The 19,054-nt window shown below is 38.6% G+C and overlaps 1 protein-coding gene and 1 non-coding gene across 3 annotated transcripts in view; one reads left to right on the top strand and one right to left on the bottom strand.

The window, feature by feature from the left end:
• Window positions 1-18,212, bottom strand: part of POLE4 (DNA polymerase epsilon 4, accessory subunit) — a 78,283-nt gene extending 60,071 nt beyond the window's left edge. The window contains exon 1 of one of the 2 annotated variants that reach the window (XM_044090694.1): window positions 17,666-18,212. In XM_044090694.1, the coding sequence (XP_043946629.1) occupies window positions 17,666-17,884 (219 nt within the window). In that variant the 5' untranslated portion in view covers window positions 17,885-18,212. The remainder of the gene's footprint in view (window positions 1-17,665) is intronic. The other variant, XM_044090693.1, reaches the window with a different exon arrangement.
• A 518-nt stretch (window positions 18,213-18,730) lies between these two features.
• On the top strand, window positions 18,731-18,837 carry LOC122788474. Its single transcript, XR_006362679.1, has one exon. It is a non-coding gene; the product is annotated as a U6 spliceosomal RNA (small nuclear RNA).
• The last annotated feature ends 217 nt before the right edge of the window (window positions 18,838-19,054 follow it).

The following is a 19,054-nucleotide window of genomic DNA, read 5'->3' as shown; positions in this document are numbered from 1 at the left end:
TTGCCACTCTTCCTACCTTTAGTAGAAGGATGAGATTGCTTAATAACAAAGGCAGACTTAGCGGGGTAATCTGTCTGAAATTTAGGAATAGGAGAAACAAACACATGTTTAAGCTCCTGTAAGGCCTTACCCTTATCCTGAAGAGACAAACAAACCAGCAGCAGCTTCCCCAAACAAAAGTTTAGAATCCAGAGGAGCATCCATCAACTCAGCTTTAATATCATCAGTAATGAAGCATAAACCAAGAATACCTCCTCATTACTGAACCAAAAACAGCAGCCCTAGAAGAGGCATCTGCTGCATCATAACGACATTTAATAGAATGACGAAACACTTAAGAAGAAGTCCCCAGCAAGGAAGGAACATATGTTTTACCATCAGTGTCTGGAAAATCAGAAATACGTCGACAGGCCTGAGAAAGAAGATCCAACACAAGCCTAGACATATGGGTCTAATAATTAATATCTCTAAAAGCTAGTGTAGCAGAAGTGTCAACCTTCTTACCCAGCCTGTCCATAGTTCTGCTGTCCTTGTCAGAAGGCAATAACTTGGGAAAGGAAGCAACTGAGATGGCTTATCAGAGGTCACAGACATTACAGAGGGGTCAGCAGCAGGACATTTATACAGAAAGAACAATCCTCAAGCACACTATAAAACATGTCAGGCTTCTTGGGAGCAGGGGGCAGAGAAGTCTTGAAGAAAGCATCCAGCAAAGCAGCCAAAACAGGGGGAACAGCCGCAGGTTTAAGAGACTGCAAATGCAGCAACCCATATTTTTTATATTCTCTGATTTTGCTTTTATATTGTTCAGTAAAACCAAACTAGGTGGGGGGGGGGGCTGAGCCCCCACACACCCCCAACTATATGGGAAAAGGACATATTCCTTTTACTAGCCTTACAGTGTTCTACACACTGCCAGTAGTAATTATCAGCGAAGTGAGTTTTAGGGGAAGTGCAGTGTCAGCCGTTTGGTCTCAGTCAAATGAGCTTTAGGGGAAGAGAAGGTAACGCTTGGAGTCACATATCTGAATACAGCAAAAGACACCCACAAATGCACTTTTTAAAACATAAATTTGACAAAGGTAAAAAAACACAATTTTAAATTTGTTATGTTAGAAACATGTATTGAAAATATGAGCTGAGAAGACATACTATTAAAAACAGAGTTGGCAGAATTAAGATGGATACATCTGAAAGCCCATATCACACCAGGCTTTAATGGCTTTGCTCCTTTAAAACCTATATTGAAAGAAAAGCCTAACTGTGTATGAATTGCTTTAATTGTTTAATCATGTCATTTTACACTATTATTGAAACAATAGTCACTCTTTGTTTTAACAATGACCCCTGAGCAATGGGCAAAAGTTTTAACTCGCGTGCTTTTAACTGTGCTATTTGTGTCACTTCAAATTAAATTCTATTGTGCACCCCTACTGCCTAGGTTCCAGTGGCTCTAGTTTTATGTTTACACTTACCTGGTGAAGTTGTCTGGATTTACAAAAGGTCTGTTTATTTTGCAGCCTGACAAAGATGGCACAGGCAAGGCCAGTACCATGGCATAGAGAAATAGAACTCTAACTATGGCTCAGGAGAGCAGGTTTTGATTAAGAGCTTGGGCATCTGAGCCATGCTCATTCGGGGGGGGGGGGTTGTTGGAAACACTCCTGGGGGGGGGTGTATGTAGTCCAATGAGGATGGAAGCCTTCACACATGCTCCGAATGCAAGGGAAATAAGGGTAGGTCATAATCCCCCCCCAAAAAGCAGAAGCAGTTGCCGGCATTGCCCTCCAAAATGCCCTTAGGATCAACATCGACCCCAGCTCAGAGACATCCATGGGTAAAAGAGGAGGAGCGGCTAGATCCAGTTGTGGATACAGCATTAGGAAGGCTGTCTGAATAAATCAGGTAGGAGAGGGGGGAAAGGAAAGAGCTAGTAGAGGCAGTTGTAACCAGTGTTATTAGTAAAGGACTTAAAACACAAGTCGTAATGGATTTAATCCAGGAGGAAGAATCAAAGGATGGAGATGAGGCTGAATGAAATAACACAGAAGAAAGAAAGCTGTAGGAACAAGAAATTTCTGAAAATGTTGGTTAAGAAGCTGGGAGAGAAAAACAATTGCCGATATAAATTTGGATGCATATTCAGCTGGTGATGAAGTTTGTTTTAAGGACATACACCTACAACAGGGTGAAGTGAGAAAAAGTAAGCAAATACTGAAAGGAGAATTGCAAAGAGCTCTGCTGAAATTGAGAGTCAGACTGGCAAAACCATGGAGGGAGAAGAGCAGGGAGAAGAGCAGGCCTGCAAAGGAACACTGAAGTACAGAATGAACAGAGAAAACAATCAGTACTAAAAATCTTAAATTAAAATAGTGAAGCCATTAACAGGTATGACATTATGGTTAATATTATTTTGCCACTAGATTTTTATTTTAGAGACACAAGGTTTAATTTGCTAAGGTAACAAAGACTTCCGTAAAGTGGCATTTGTAAGCAGAACATTTTAGTAATGAAGCAGAGTAAAAAACAATATGTCACCATGGAAATATCCTGTATGTAATTAAAAAGAAAATTAAGTGTACACTTCAGAACATCAGATGTAGAAGAATAAGTTCCGAACTTTACCTGTTTGTGATAAAATACACGATGATAAGAAAGCGCATAATGAAAGATAAGTTTGGACAGGTGGGTGAGAAATGTGGGTAACTCTTATGTAAGTGAACGAAAAATACAGCATGTACAGTCATAATAATGTTAAACAGGAAATGGGCACCATTAGATACTGGGGACAACCTAAAGCTTTTTTATGTGTTTGTGTGGGAAAAACACATTTGGTGCAATACTGTAATGAAAGCAGGCATACAAGCAGGAACTGTAAACCAGTACAGAGAAAATATAATGATTGGACACTTCTGGCTTGACTGTCCTTTGTTAAGAGATGAAAGAGAAAATGAAGAAAACAGTACAGGAGGAGGACTATCAATGGCCATATTTAAAGGCGTAAAATATACAGTGTTCATATACATCTTGATGCATGTGATCACCCTTTTTATACAAAAAATGATAAATAAAAAAGTTTTAAAAGATTACCTCTAAATGTTGAAGACTACATCTAGTGAGCCATGTTGGCAAAAAATTAATTAGTATCTAGAAGGGTTGTAATATGTGATACAATAAGAAAGGAAAGATGTATCAGAGCGATACCTGCATCCACAAATGTCTGAAAGGAAATGTTTAAGAAAATAAGTATACAATGGTGAATATGTCAATAATTCTGGTGGGAGACTACCTCTAACCAGAAGGAATGAAAGATTTAGAGAACAAGTTAATAAAATGTGGGAGGCTGAGAATAGGGATTGAACATACAGAAAAGAAATTTTAAAAACTGAAATAAAACATGTAATATGTTCTAACGATATGATATAAGTGATGCGGGGGCGGAATGACTGAATTTTCAGATCACACAGAAATACGGGTTATAACAGGAGATGACAGAGAAAATAAAGGAAGGAAAAATAACAGCATTAGTTTGTAAGGTTAGCAAAAGGAAGAATCTAGAAAATCCTAGATAGAATACATGACTAACAGTTCATTATGAAAATTGGATATACTGGTGGGTAGTGTACAAAGAAAAGCTTTTTTAGAAGTTAGGAACAGAATGTAGAGAGCTAAGATTGAGTATGATGAAATTATGAGAAAGTATGAAAAAGATAAATAGAAAAATAAAGGCAATGATGCGTAGACAATAATTCTTTTTAAAAGAAAAAAATTAGGAAACGTCAATGTTTTTGGCAATGAAGTTGAAAGAAAATAAGATAAATACAACACCTGACAAACAAGACAATATAAAATATAAACAGGAAGAAATTATGAAGGAGGTTGAATGATTTGTAAGTTGAATATATGAAAAATAAATAGGAGGCAGAACCGAGATCTGAAATTGTAAAAAAACAATTCTGGAAGAATTTTAGGAAACTGTAAGGGAGCTATGCACATTACAAAGGAATGGACGGAAGTTAAAAAAGGAGTGTGTTCATTAAAATATTGAACGAGTGGTTGGAGAAAGGTATAAAAACTGCAGGTGATACACTGCAGGTGATTATAAGGAAAAAAGAAATAAGGCATATAAAAAGTGGGAGGCTAATAACACCTGAAATGCAGATTACAACTTTTTATGAACATAATGCAGAAAATATTGGACAAAATTAAAGGGGATGGAATTTTGGTACATGAAGCAGAGATATGAAAGAAATGTTAGCAATGGCAAAAGAGGTGGTAGATATGACTTTGAAAGAAAACAAGCGGTAAAACAGTAATGTAAAGTATCAAAAGAATTTGACAGAGTGAGCCATGAGGCAACGTAGAAGATGTTCAGGCATGTGGAATTGGAAGAAAAGAAGTGAAAAATCCTGGGAGAATGTTATGGCAAATGGATGGATGAGAAGAAAAATAATAGTTAATAAAGGAGTTATTAAATAATGACATGCTTTAAACGTGCGTTTTGTACTTGTGATGAATACAATAATGCATACATGCAGCATGGCAGAAACAAGATTGGAGACAGAGAAAGTAACATAATATTTACGGGTTTGTTATAGGCAGGCTACTTCCGGACTAGTGAAACTGTGGCAAGGACTGGAAAGTTATTTAAAAAGCTGTACCGCAGTTAAACAAATTGACCTTAATATAATATTTTACCTGAAAAGAAAGAAGTGTATTGGGAGTTAAATTTGGAGACTATGAACGCATACAAGGACAATGGAAAGAAGTAATGGAAGAATTTAGAAAGTTAGATTTGGTGGAAGAGTTTTAACTTATAAGAATAAGGGTATACAAGTTACTTAATTACAAACTAGCAAAGTTTAAGGTGGGTGTATGTGCTTCCAGCTAAGGAGGAGAAAGAACTCTTAAGAGGTACTTTTCAATTTTATTTGGGAATCGAAACTGAACCAAACTAAAAGAACGATGATCTACAATAAAAAAAAGAAGGTGGTTTGAATAAAAAAAACTGTAGTATACTTTGCATCGATGCAGTTGTTTTGAGTAACAAGGAGTATAAAGGAAACAGACAAAAACAAATATTAGGAAAATATTATCCATGAAATATGAAAAAGTATGACAAAAATGAAGGTGGGACAAAAGGTAGTAACAAGGAAGAGAAGACAGAAGGGTAGGAATAATGAAAATAATGCTAAGTTATGGAAGTTAAATTTACCAAACCTGATTGAGATAGAAAGCAATTGTACAATATGCTCATGGAATAATATTACCCAGAATTACAGGAAGATGCAGTACAAAATAGGAAGGAAACGGTATGGCAGGTCTTAGGAGGTGGGAGATTTTCTGTGGAGAATTTTGCTAAACAAATTAACAGTAAAAGATAATATGAAACAAAATAATAGAGCAAAGCACATTTGATGAATTTAATGAGGAAGAAACAATGAAACTTTGCTTTATAAAATGTAAAAACAATGAAATGTTTTGTAAAAAGTTTTACAAAAGTATAAATGAAAAGGGTTCAGAAATATAAACATGGATACAGTATTATATGGAAAGGATGAGAAAGGAAGGAAATGTGAAACTGACAAACAGGGCAAAATATTGTTTGTTGCAATATGGGTATTGTGGAAAAGAAGCTATAATGATTATTGTACAATAAAAAGAGAGAAAAAGAAGATGCATTAGCTGAAATAAAAAAAAGTTGAAGAAAGGATAGAGGGTAGGATAAAAAAAGATTTAAGAATAATTGTTAATGTGATGACAATGTGATTCTGATAAATATGAAAAGTGTAAATACTAATGTGAAACGGTGTACTAATATTGCGAATATGAGTGTGCAAACAATGTAGAAATGTGTAGAGTATTAAGATGTATAAATAAAGCAACCCCTACTCTTTTTTGTTAAACACAAGCAGATATGACCTCGCACCTCATCTAAGGACGTCACACTCAGGAGTGCAGCACCCTCTCCCCTTATACTGCACTGCAGTGGCAATTTTGAAATGAATCCATGTACCTGGTGTGACAATACAGCCCACAGCATTCTGATATTTCAGCACCAAAGACAAATGTGTTACCCATTCGCCACTGTCACTGACTATCTGCTCCACGTATTCCCAACTATAGAAAGAAAGGGGAAGAGGGACACACAGGCAGACAGAAAGTATAACAAAACTAATTGTTTTACTGGCTTTGTAAGGTGATAAAGCACTTAGCGAGTGCTGTCAGACAGAGAGTAGCATGCCACTCAACGTCTCTGATTAAGTATTCTGTACAAATCCAAATAAATACAATGGATAGTACGATTGATCCAAAATCAGCACAGTTTTTTACATACATTGTTCTAATAACTTAAAAGGTTAACAGAACAACAGGTTTTGCTTCAATATGAATTTTCAGAATAAAAAACATTTTTAAATCTGTCTGGCATTACTGACAGGCTGTAATCCTTGGGGATTAAACAGAAAAATCAAAAATTTTATGTAAGAGGCATGAGAAAAAACATGAAGTAAAATCAGGGGCATTCATCGTGAATAATTGGAGGATGTGGTCAGCAGGCAGAAGTCGAGTATTCCTCTGTAGCACTACCAGCTTTAAAAGCTATTAGAGATTTCGTTCTACCACATTTTTTATAAATGTGACAGAGTGAAGTTCTAACAGTTTTTAAAAGCTATTTTACCTTCTGCTATAATTCTTCTACCATAGTTCTTTGCCAGCCGGCACTGTCTATTTTTAGTTCCTAGCGCAACACCTGAGTTTAACAGACCTTGGAATATCTGTAACAGCATTTAGGGGTGCTTAACAAAAGTTTGTTACGACTGGGTCTCGAACTAGGGAAGAGCTTGACAAGCATATCTTTTTTCCCCACACTTTCAGAGAGTAATTACAGCACTCCACACACTACAACTTTCAAGCCTTCAACCATCTGCAACAACTCTTTGCAGCAGGACTGGTGCCGATAAAATATCAAACGGAAGGTTAAAAAACTTGCACCTTCTTAATGGTGTATTTCACTCAACAGCTGTATTGTCACACTCATGGCAGACTTTATACTAATATATCTTCAGTAACAACTTTCAAGCCTTTAACTGCTTGTTCAACATTTCTTTGGAGTAATACCAGTGCCAATGAAATATCAAATTAAGTTTAAAGAATCTGCACCTTCATAACAGAGTGCAACGGTAAAAAAATTTAGAGCTTTCTACATCTAACTTTATTTGTCATAACCCATTAGCTGCTAGTGCTGAAAAAAATATTATCTGGTACTAACAAGACCACTTCAAGCAATGGGTAACTCTTTCAGACTCTGCTGATGAGGGTAAGCACATCAGGCATTACACAAGATAAACTGGCAAGACCTTCAAAATAAACTTATTTAACTGAACTCAAACTTGATCACAATACATTGCATTATACCTAACAAATAACTTGCAATGCAAACATTGGTCCAAACATGTAGCCCTTCTAGACCTTTAAGATCCCAACAACAGCATTTACTTCAAGAAGCCAAATCACATCATGACAATGAGGGCTCTACAACTTAAAATACCTTAACTTTCAAACTCTATAAACTGCGGTGGTGGTGCTGTGGTAGCGTTGTCGCCTCACAGTAAGACGTTGTCCCGTTCAATTCTCAGTTAGAGCGTCTTCTGTGTGGAGGCATGCGTGAAGGGGCGTACCTTCATTGAAGGTTGTGCGTCAGGGCTGGTAACTCAGCACGTAAAAATCAACTGCCAATCATTAGCGGACCGGAGTTCCGCTGTGGGACCCCTAACCGGGAAAAGCCGAAAGACACAACAACAACTTTCAAACTCTACATCTGAAGCCGGTACTAACATGCCTACAAAAATAGTCACATAACAGAAACAAGGAAATGTATAAGCACACAGTGCTGAAGCATACCTTCCAGGGTGGAAAAGTAACTGTTATATACTGTCATAATAATAATAACAATACTAAAATTATCTTATCTTTCGCACAAACTAGTGACAAGGATTCTCATTCTGTAAGAAGTGTTCTTAATACATCTCTTTCTCTTCATATTACCCTGCTCTTATCACCAACATACTTATATCTGTTATTCCGGTAGAACACAAGGAAATAATTGCACATGTAGGCAATGCAATCAAAAAAGTGGATGTAAATATGCATGCATGAATAGTTTGTATTTGTTAAATGTGTGCAACTGGTCAGTATTTCTTCTTACTGTTACACATCCCTATGTGTTTAGTCAACCCCCTTAATATATTACAGTTAGTGTACTACTGTATTCGGATATCAATAACAATAAAAGCCACTGATTTTTTGCACATATTTTGTAGTTCACTACTACATGTGGATCTCTTCAACCAGAGCCACCAACAAAAATGGCCTTTTGAGGCTCAGTTAGCCTATCCTAGTAAACAAAGGCAAATACATTTAAAAAATGAACTGATCAATAAACTGTGTCTTTGCTTTTCAACAGTAAATCAACACTGTCACAAAGGCTACCACTGCAATGGCTCTGCACATAAACTGAGAGGTCTCTGGAACTACATGCCTATTGCCATCCAAATGCACCATTTGCTTTTTACACTGCAAATTCATTTTATCACTCTTTGCATCTCACAAACCAAATAGCCCAATATATAAAGATAACCAAGTTAAGTGTTAGGATCTTAAACAGGGTTTGGCACTTATTTTTCTTATTTGCTTCAACAGCTTTTGATCCAAATGCATTTACTTGATACCTTCAACATGTTAACCATATGCACAGAAGTTTCTCTAATGCCTAAAAACCTCAATGCTTTATATGTACCTTCAAACATGCTATATTCTACATCTGTGTCTAGTTTGATATGAATTCTACATTTCATTTATCAGTTCTCAGAATTTCTTGTCAACAATCTAACATCCACTCAGGTCACACAGATTCAAATACATTTTCAAATATCACAGCACCAACATTTCACTTCAAAAGTAACATGCAACTTGGTATTATGATTATAATCAAAATCATACAAATTATTTTCAAAACATGTGCCTTTCCCTGTACACACCTCTGAAAACTATTCATTTGCAGCACAGACTACATAACTAACTAAACTCAGTACAATGCTATCTTTCGTGTTAAAATCATGACTTATGACAACTGACATACAATTGCAGGATATTTTCTGTGTACCTTATACCCTTTTGTCTTATCTCCAATTGCAATACATTCTCAAATATTTTTTTTTTCTTTTGTGTCTTTTTACTTGATTTGTACTACATCTTACTTCAACATCCTTGATTAAAACAACTAATTAACTTTGGTCTATACCACAGGTTTTTCAAACAAACTTCCTCTATAAAACAGGTGATTGGACCGTATCACAGTAAGCCTCCACCACATGCCAAATCTTATAACCATCAGAATAGCACTTTGAGCCTACCCTTAAAAAATACATGCACATGTTACACTATACACAAGAAAACAAATACTACACACACTTAAGATTCAGACAAATCAATACCTGCTTTTGTAGATTAATTCACCTGTGGCAAACACTTTCATTCACTTTCAGTCCTCTTTACTTTGGTCTGGCATAAAATTCAGAATAAACAGTGGGAGGTGTTCCTTAATAGAAAGTTTAAAGCTTTTCAGATTGTTGCTGTTGTTTGTTTATTAAGAATTTGCACACATACTTGAACTGTGTCACTCAGTGACATCACCTTATTGATTGTGGATTCATCCAGGCACTAACTTTAATGGATTCACTCCCACTCATGAACAGAGATGCATCTATGGGTATATGGACATATTTCCAAACTATCCCTAAATTGACATTACTGAGGGATAAAGTTTGTCAAGGGCTAATAAAAAAAGCTGTGACATAAGTGTAGGAAAAAGGCAACTAACACGGCTTTTATTAAAAAACACAATTTATACTTAATAGCGGTGATAATGCATCACACTATAAGTGATACCATATGCCATGGTTCAAAAGGTAATGAAAATCTATGAAAAAACACCACATTCACACATAAACAGACTTGGACAGTCTCCCCAAAACAAGTCCAGGCTTCTCCAAGGAAGCAAGTCTCAAGTCTCAACACTTACAAGCAATCATCAATATCTGATATGGTTTGGTCCTTTTCCCTTAAAAGCCAACCCCCTTTTGATAATTTTTAGCCCACAAACTATTCTGTCTTTTACATCATACAACTCACCAAACTCAGTCTATGATTTTTTTCTACCACAGTAACAAACATCTAAATGAAAAGTTCTTTATAAAAGCACAATAATTTACAAACTTTCCCAAACTTCAGTTATTTTGTCTTCCCTCTCTCCTACAAAAGTAACAAACACCTTTGGGCCTTCTTCATCAGTGACAAAGAAACATGACGCACTCCGGCTTGTCAGGCTCCCTGGCTAATCTGCTCGCAGTGAAGAATAAAATGCATTTCTAAAGCCAAAGCTTCCAGTTTTCAGGTAAGCTTCATTACAGTGAAAAAGAAAACCCTAGTACTTGCAGTCATGGTATTTTTCCACTGAGAATCACACTCCATGACAAACTCTTGAAATAAATACATTTCTTAATTTCTACAGAAACATTTCATCAGTACTGACACCATGTAACACCTGAATGTTTGCAGCATTTTAAAGTATACAAAAACACATAGAATAAGCTTTAGCCTCCATGAGACACTTATTCAGGCCAAGTCATCCAAAATGAATAAGCACCAAATAGCAAAAAAACTTCTTAAATTCTTGCAGCTAGAAAATGGCATTCGAACCCATACACCCCATATATTAATAACAGCGCAATTAAAACCTTTCATATAAAGATCTCCTGTGATGGCTTTCAGTAGATGTGGTAGAGTCTGTCTTTTTAGAGGATACTGGAGCTCTCATGATTAAATATTAATTTTGACATGTTTCTGAATGTCTGATTACATGCAATATCTGATAAGTATGCAAACACTTCGTTAAGATGTTATTCTATCCCCATTTCCTAGGATCATAGGAGATTACTAGACCATCGACCCAGAGGTAATTTTAAGCCTAGACGTTTCATCCCAATGTAATACCATGAAAATGCTAGTCAATACCCAAGACTGCATTTAGTGATGACTACCTATGTCCAGGAGGGTTGTGGGTGCTATTCCCAGTAAGAATTTATAGTGCCCCATCCACTCGTCCAGGTTTCTCTTGAACACTGTCAAAGAGGTGCTCTCTTTCACATGAATTGGTAGCCTGTTCCAAAGACATGGCAGTTGCTGGGAGAGAATTTGTCCCTCCAGCATGTCCTAAGTTGGAGGCCATATTTAAGTTTCTGTAACAGGTAGCCCTAGTCCCGTTTGATTTACTGATATGCAGCAAGTTCATTAGGTTTGGGTCTTGGATTGTTGTGTAGGCCACGCATAAGTTTCCCCTAAGAAGTCTGTCTGACACAGAGTATAGTGGCAGGGCCTTTAGTCTGCCTGTGTAAGGCACATGGTGGACCCCCCTTGATCTTTTTTGTTATAAACCTTTGAGATCTCTCCAGTTGCTGCAGGTGCTTTGCACGGTAAATGCCGAACAGGGCGTATACTCAATTATGGGCTGGATTAGTGCCGAGTATACAGGGGTTGTAACCTCTTTAGCTCTCAAGGTGATGCCTTTACCAATCAAGTGTGCTACACAGAAAGCCTTCCATACTACAGTAGACACATGGTGGTCGACATTAAGGTTGCAGTCAACTTGTGATCCCAGGTCCTTTCCCACTTCTTTGGTACTTAAGGTATTGCTGTTGATTTGATAGTGTGACGGAACACTATTTGTGCCAAAAGGAATGATGATGCATTTTTTGCATCCAGTCCGAGACCGTCACTAATATACCAGTCGCTGATCTGTGTGAGACCCCCCTGGAGTACACTGACATCACTTGGGGATTCAGTGATTGCACCTAGTTTGCAGTCATTTGCAAACTTGGTCAGCAACAACCCCTTAGTTTTGACATGAACTTCTGAGAAGTATATACCAAACCGTAGGGGGCCCAGCACTGACCCCTGTGGCATCCCACTGGTAACAGGTCTGCTGGTTGATGTGGTGTCAACCCACTTTGATGGTGTGTGACTGGTTTGTGAGCCAGTTAGCAATCCATCTTACAATGAAGGGATTTATATTCAGTTTGATACGTTTATCAGTAATGCCTGAATGTGGGAGTGTTTTAAGCCTTTGCCAAGTCGAGGTATGCTGTGTGCACACATTTGCCCTGGTCACATTTTCAAGTCCACCAGTTTTAACAGTCAGGATCCGCCCTTGATGAGGCCGAATTGGCTAGAATCCAGGGTTTGGAGGTTGCCTATGTCTTTATTTACGAGGTCCATAATGACACGTTCCATGGCCTGAAAGATGCGGGCTTATAGGTCTGTAATTCCCAGAGTCTGTTGCTAACCCACCTTTGTGGAGGGGAATAACTGTTGCTGTTCTCCATTCCGTAGGAACAAAGCCTGTGATTAGGCTATGATTGAAAAAGGTACTTAATGCTGATGTTAATTCATGTTTTAACCTGTATAGAAGACAGCCTGGGATGTTGTCTGGTCCCATAGAGGCTGTGGGTTTTGCCTCGGAGAAGACTGAGGACCTGCTCTTCAGATATGTAGGGTGGGGGGGTTAGGGGGAAGGTTTATAAGTTAGGAGGGGATAGGGGAGTGAAATTTTCACCAAACCTATCTGCTAACAGGTTTGTTATCTCTGTGGGGTCAGTGTGCAGGATTCCATTGGTCATTAGTTCTGCACACGCTGGGGTCCTACCTTTTAGGCTACGTACTTAGCTGTAAAAGGCCTTATGGTTATCCTTGGCTGTACTTGCTACGTTTCTCTCAAAGGAACCCTTAGAGGATTTAACAAGTTGTCTTATTTGCCCGTTGAGGCTGAGGAGGGTACTTGTCCATTGTTGGGGCTTTACCTTTGTTTTCTTGAACAGCAACATTTTGCATTTATTGTAAAGTTTGTTGACGCTGGATGTCCACCATGGCAGCTTGTTTTTACCTGGGACTCTAGCTTTGATTCTTTCTGGTATGGCCAAGTTTACACACTTATGCAAGTGACTGTACAGGGCTTTAGTGTAAGCTTCTGTGTAGTTACCACTTCCAGCTTTGGGTGGGGCTTGGAATGCATTTATATCTTTGCCTACTAGGGTATAGTTTGCCTTGGTGAAGTTTTTTAGTCCGATTTCAGCCTTTGTGAGTTATGGTGCTAGTGCCAGCTTGAAGGTGAGCGTTTTGTGGTCAGATTTAACTAATGAGTTTCTGAGAGCTGCGACAGTGCATCTGTCTGACATGTTAATGAGGACCAGCTGTAGAATGTTTGTTCCTCTTGTCAGGGTATGAACAATTTGTTCCAGGACATTTGAACTAACAAAAAGTCTAGGAACTTTTGCACTAGCGAGTTGGGGCTAGCGTAGGTTCCCCAGTTAATGGTGGGATAATTGAAATCCCCCATATCCAGAGTGTTTTGTAAAATATGGATTGTCTCCAGTTTGGTCAAGTAGGTTTCATGGGCACTGTGACCCACTGAGGGGGCTCTATAACTGGCTATGACTTGAATGGGGGTCTTACCCACGGTAACCTGGACTTGGAGTAACGCCATGGAGATGTCCAATCTAACTAGATGGGAGGTGATTTTATCTCTAATATAGATAGAAGCACCGCCTAATTTGGTTTTCACGCATTGATTTTCCAGTCTAAAGGTGTAGAAGGCATTGTAGCCTTGTAAGGCTGGGGTACTCTCTGAAGACTTGAACCAGGTTTCTGTGACTGCACAAACATCTACATCTTCTAGTGAAAGTGCTTTCAGGAAGTACAGTTTTTGGTTTATTTAGCAGCATGGCCCTTATTTTATTCTGATTGGCTAATTTCACGTCAGTAATAATGTTTGAGACCTTGCCTAAAAAGGCACTATGGGGAGGCAAGAGTCTTTGCCAGCAGCCAAAAGCCTACAAGTGCCAGGTGCAAACCATCTCTGGCAAATTAGCGAGGTTTGTCCACCATGGATTTCCAGGCTGACAGGAACTGGTTCCCCTCTGAATGGCACCAAACACTAAGCCAATTATTGAAATCAATAATTTTGTTGTTTATGCTGCGGCATCATTCTAGGTGAGGGTAGTATGCTGCTCAAGGCTAGGGACATACCTGCATGGGACACATACTCAACCATGCCTCTCTTCTTATAGTCCAGTGAGGTACATCTGAGGTCGTTCACACCAACATGAACTATGACAAAGTCATAATGGTACCTGTTACTGAGAGACCTGAGTGCATGCATGATCTGATGAATACTGGCACTGGACAGACAGCTGACAATGACTTTCTCCTTGCCCAACCTGGTGAGTGGGACATCTGTGCTTCTCACTACTGAATCTCCAATGACAAGAAAATTTTGTTGTTGAGTGTTTCACCTTATGGGCTTTCTGGGGGAGACACTGGTGTTATGTGTCATGGGTGCTGTGGGGACTGTGTTAGTTGTAGCAGTCTTGTGTTTTGGCGATCTCTAGTGTTTAGATAATTTTTTTGAAAGACCCTCCGAATATATAGATTTTTGTGTTTGATGCGTACTGTGAGTATGAGTAATGGTACTATATGCATATGTAGTGGAGGGTGAGGTGACAACCTCTTCCGTGTTACTGTTTTGAGTGCGAGAGAGCATGCATTCAAGATTCTTAGAGTAGATACACCTCTGAGTGAGTTATTAGCAGAAGATTGTCGGTGTACATGAGGCAATTGCTACACTGCCTCAAGAGACCCAAGTCAACAAGGTTGGCAGGAGAAACAAGGGTAGTCCAACTGTCCATAATGCTAGGTTGAAGACTGTTGACATTCATGGAGGAGCTCAGTGGTTGGATATTTCTGCCTGGGGTTTTATTTAGTTATTTTTTTGCAGGTGGTTAATAGGTTACAGCTTAGCAGCAGCATTTCTTTGACCGGGAAAGCACTAAGGATAAGGGCTACACTAGTGTGTTACAGCAGTATCTAAGGGAAAAACTGTTAAATTTAACTGTCCGGGTTTTGTGCACAACATACGCGGTAGTATGTGGTGCTGCGCAACAAGAAGAAACCTGCTCAAATGCAAGGCCTAAATACCAGAAACTAAAAACTTGAACGAAAAAAGAACTTTTAAAAAGAGTAAAAAGGACCAATGAGGATGCTTATTCCAAGCCCTAAACCGGCCTCCGTTTACCAGACAGGGTCCAATCAACACAATTCCTCTCACTAAAGTGCAGAATGGCCCCTTCCAATCCAAGATAGCCTGGAAAACATGCTCAAAACAAACAACCACTACCATCAAACCCAGATGCAGTAAGTCTGTAACTGGACTATTCTACAGCTACTATCTACCCTAGTTTCAGCGGGAAACAATACAGAATGTTTAACACAGCAAAAAAAAAAAAAAATAGCAGTGAGACACTAAAAACTGGTTTAAATAGCAGAAAATCAGCAAAGATGCTCTAAAGAATGTTTTAAACAGCTAACAGATCAGTTATTTAAACACTGCTTGGCGGAAAACCAGAACAAGCAGAACAGATACTTCAAAACAGTGAAAAATATCAGTAAATACTTAAACAGTGAAAACAGCACAAAAAGCTTTGTAAACTGTGAACAAAGAAATAACACGCACAGTAATGCAGACAATTGCAATACAACAGTGTAGTTTATTACACAGTTTATAAGTAAGAGTATAAAAGTCGGCAGCAGGAAATAAAATGCAGTAAATAGTATAAATAAGCAAAAAAAAAAAAAAAACAGGCAACTTATGTTTTTTGGAAGCTCAGAAGCTTCTAGTCATCTGGTATCTCAGCTCAGAGTTGTGGCTGGTAGCCCACCTCAGTTCAGCTTGGTACAAGCAGAAACCTGCTCAAATGCAGGGCCTAGATACCGGAAGCTAAAATATTGAGAGAGAAAACTTTTAAAATATTCAAAACGACCAATGAGGGATGCTTATTCCAATCCCTATCTACTTGTTGAGTCATTGGCAGCAACAGATAGAATACTTTACTATAATCTCCACAGCTTCAGCCTTACAAATGATACCTATACATTACTGTTATTCATTTTTATACTGTCAGATGAACTGCTAAGCAGAAATTTTATCCCAAAACTAGCCACTCTAAATAGGCTCTACCCAAATGGGCCTTCAGAGGTAAAAATGCTCATGTTCTACAAACATATGCTGAAGGAATGAAATTCTGAAAGGTGAAATTTCTTGATAGCTATGCCTAACAATAACTAGGTTCATAGGTAGGTACTAGGCTATCAGTCCTAGGGCCTACACAAGCCTAGCCAAAAAAGGTACCCTGGCTTTCACCACCCAAGAAAATTATTTTCCTTTGCCCCTGTCGAGCAGAGCCACAGAGGTGATCCCCGGAGTGAATTTCCTATTTCCCATCCAATATAGGTTCATACGGCTGCAGTACCAATTGGAGTAAAGAGACCACAGATTGTCCCTGTTTAATAGGTACTTCAGTAGGATGGTGTTATCACAAGTCCAGGCAGTGAGACACTAAGAGAGCAAGTTATAAAATTTAGAATGAGCAGCATGAAGGATCTCATGGAGCATATAATAATTATACAACGAAAGAGATTACAGCACCAAAGATGTAGCACTACACTTCAATGGTGAACTATTGACATTTGATGACCAGGTAGGTATGCTGGTCATCAAACCCTTTTCAGCAGCAAGCCAGGTTGTTAAAAGCAATGGTTTAGTACATCAAATATTCAGAAACGTCACATTAGTCAGAAATACAAACTATTTCCAGTGAAAAATCTACCCAAAACCTAAACAAAACCTTGGACTGTAAAGTATGCAAACAACAGGGCACCTAAAAGGGAGGAAAGGGAAAAACACCCCAAGCCACTTAAACTGCACAATATGCACCTTCTGTGATGTACAGATATAGAAGAAAGAAATACTATGAAAAGCTTAACAGGTCACAAGGAAAGTTTCAGGTTACAAGGCACAGATGTGAGATGGGAAACATTTCAGACACAGAAGGGCTCAAGGGAGTTGCACCCATAAAGACAGATGGGTTGATTCACTGGCAGCAACAGACTGGATACTTTACTATAAGACAACCAAGTCAAGCTCTTCAGCTTAACAGTTTCTGATAGACTTCATAGTTCTCAACAACTTAGCAAAAGAAAGCTGGACAAAGCCTAAAATAATTTGGGGGCGATGGGCCAAAGCGTTCAGATTTTAAGTGTTGCTCTTACAAACTTAGAAAGTTGCTAGAATAATAGGTTTTTGTTATTAACACGCTTTTCTGAAGAATATGAAGTCTGAAATTCAAGTGTCTTGTCATTATTTCGTGACTTCAATCCTCAGGGATTTGCCAGAAAACCACAGATTGAGAGGTAGCTGACAGTTTTGTTGAATAGTGCAGTAAAACTATCTTTGTTTCTGTCATCCAATTCTGTACTTCCGTCAAACGTTACCATCTTTTAGGGCTCTGACCACAACGCTCGACTCCGCCCCCTAGGCATTTGTAAACTAAGCACTGATGCCTGTTGAGCATGCCTGACAATCAATGCAGTAATTAACATTTATGTATTCATGAAGGATCTTCCTAGCGTTATTATACTAACGTGATGGGAAAGCACAGTGGCTGTGCGTATGGCATAACAAAAGTGTGTAATTTACACTGTTACGGTACATCCTTACTGTTGCTTTAGCGATGATAAATACTGACTCCTGGCTTGCCAACGAGACATCCGGGTCGGCCTTCATAAGAGCTTTTACCCGCGTCAGGGGCAGTTTAACCGCTCGCTGATGACCTGCCGATAACAGGGCAGGTTGTGGTATTTCATCAGCTGTCCCGTCTTCGTGTTCCGGATCACGGGTTTCTTCTACTTCTGCTTTACGTTCCAGCTCTGGTTCCATGACCCCGCTAGCTCCGCCAGGACGGTAGCGGCCAAAACGGGCCTAATTCACTGTACAGTAACTAAAGGCGCCGAGAACCGCCACTTACGTAACTTGTCATGTTTTCAACACGCGGCAGCAATTCCCGCCCACTATACTGCTTCATGAATGAGGGCATCGTGTCTGCTCTCCCAGCTTCTTAAACCGTAATGTTTTAAACATTTTAAAAACGGGTACATTGATGAATACAGTAAACACTGACGGTTAATACTGTCTACTGCTCCTTAGCACCTATGAGAAGAAAATTGAGAAAGGCATATAACAACTTTAAGGGCTTCACTTTCAGATAAATTACTTTTCCTCATTTCGATTTTCAGTCCTGATTCTTGGTGTAAAAACAGACTCACGTGCCCCTCCCCTCTATATTTTAGAAGACTGGCCAATCCGCAGTGCATGATGCAGCTATGTATAATATATATTCCCAGTTAGTTTACAGTTATGCATTTTTGCGTCACTGTACCGTTATTAGTTTCCAGATTACACATTTCTTTTACTAGATATTAAAACCAGTATATCCTTTAGGCAAGCACAAGTCAAGAATAATAGCACAATCCAAAATTAATTTTCCTTTCGCACGCCTACAACCATAATGCATTGCGTGTTTGCACCGCGGTGATTTATTTGTATTTTCCTCTTACAGCAGCAGTCCTTAATTCATTTAAACATTGTATTTCTGTTATATATGTTGTATACTATGTAAGAAGGAATACTAACAAAAAAAATGATATGGGGGGGGGGGGGTCACTGCAAGTAAAATAACTACAAAAAATGTTGGTTTTATATACAGGGCTTTTCCTATTAAATTTTGTGCTTGCTTCGGCAGCACATATACTAAAATTGGAACGATACAGAGAAGATTAGCATGGCCCCTGCGCAAGGATGACACGCAAATTCGTGAAGCGTTCCATATTTTCCACATTCGTACAGTTATCTGTACTTTGTATTGTTAACTTATTACTTCTTTAATAATGTGTTCTGTATGGTGCTTTGCTTCCCGGGCCTCCGCTGAAAAAGGGCATATGCTCATTCGGACATATCCGGTTTGCAAATGTCAAAATAAATAAATAAATATGTAGTATGCTGGATTACTGCTACTCCAATAACCCATTTATACATGATGTCCATGCCATT

Source organism: Protopterus annectens, chromosome 13.part0 (assembly GCF_019279795.1).
Source record: "Protopterus annectens isolate FY-2018-M chromosome 13.part0, PAN1.0, whole genome shotgun sequence".
NCBI classification, from domain to species: domain Eukaryota; kingdom Metazoa; phylum Chordata; order Ceratodontiformes; family Protopteridae; genus Protopterus; species Protopterus annectens.
Note: the sequence above shows the minus strand (reverse complement) of the source record. Positions and strands in the feature narration are given on the sequence as shown.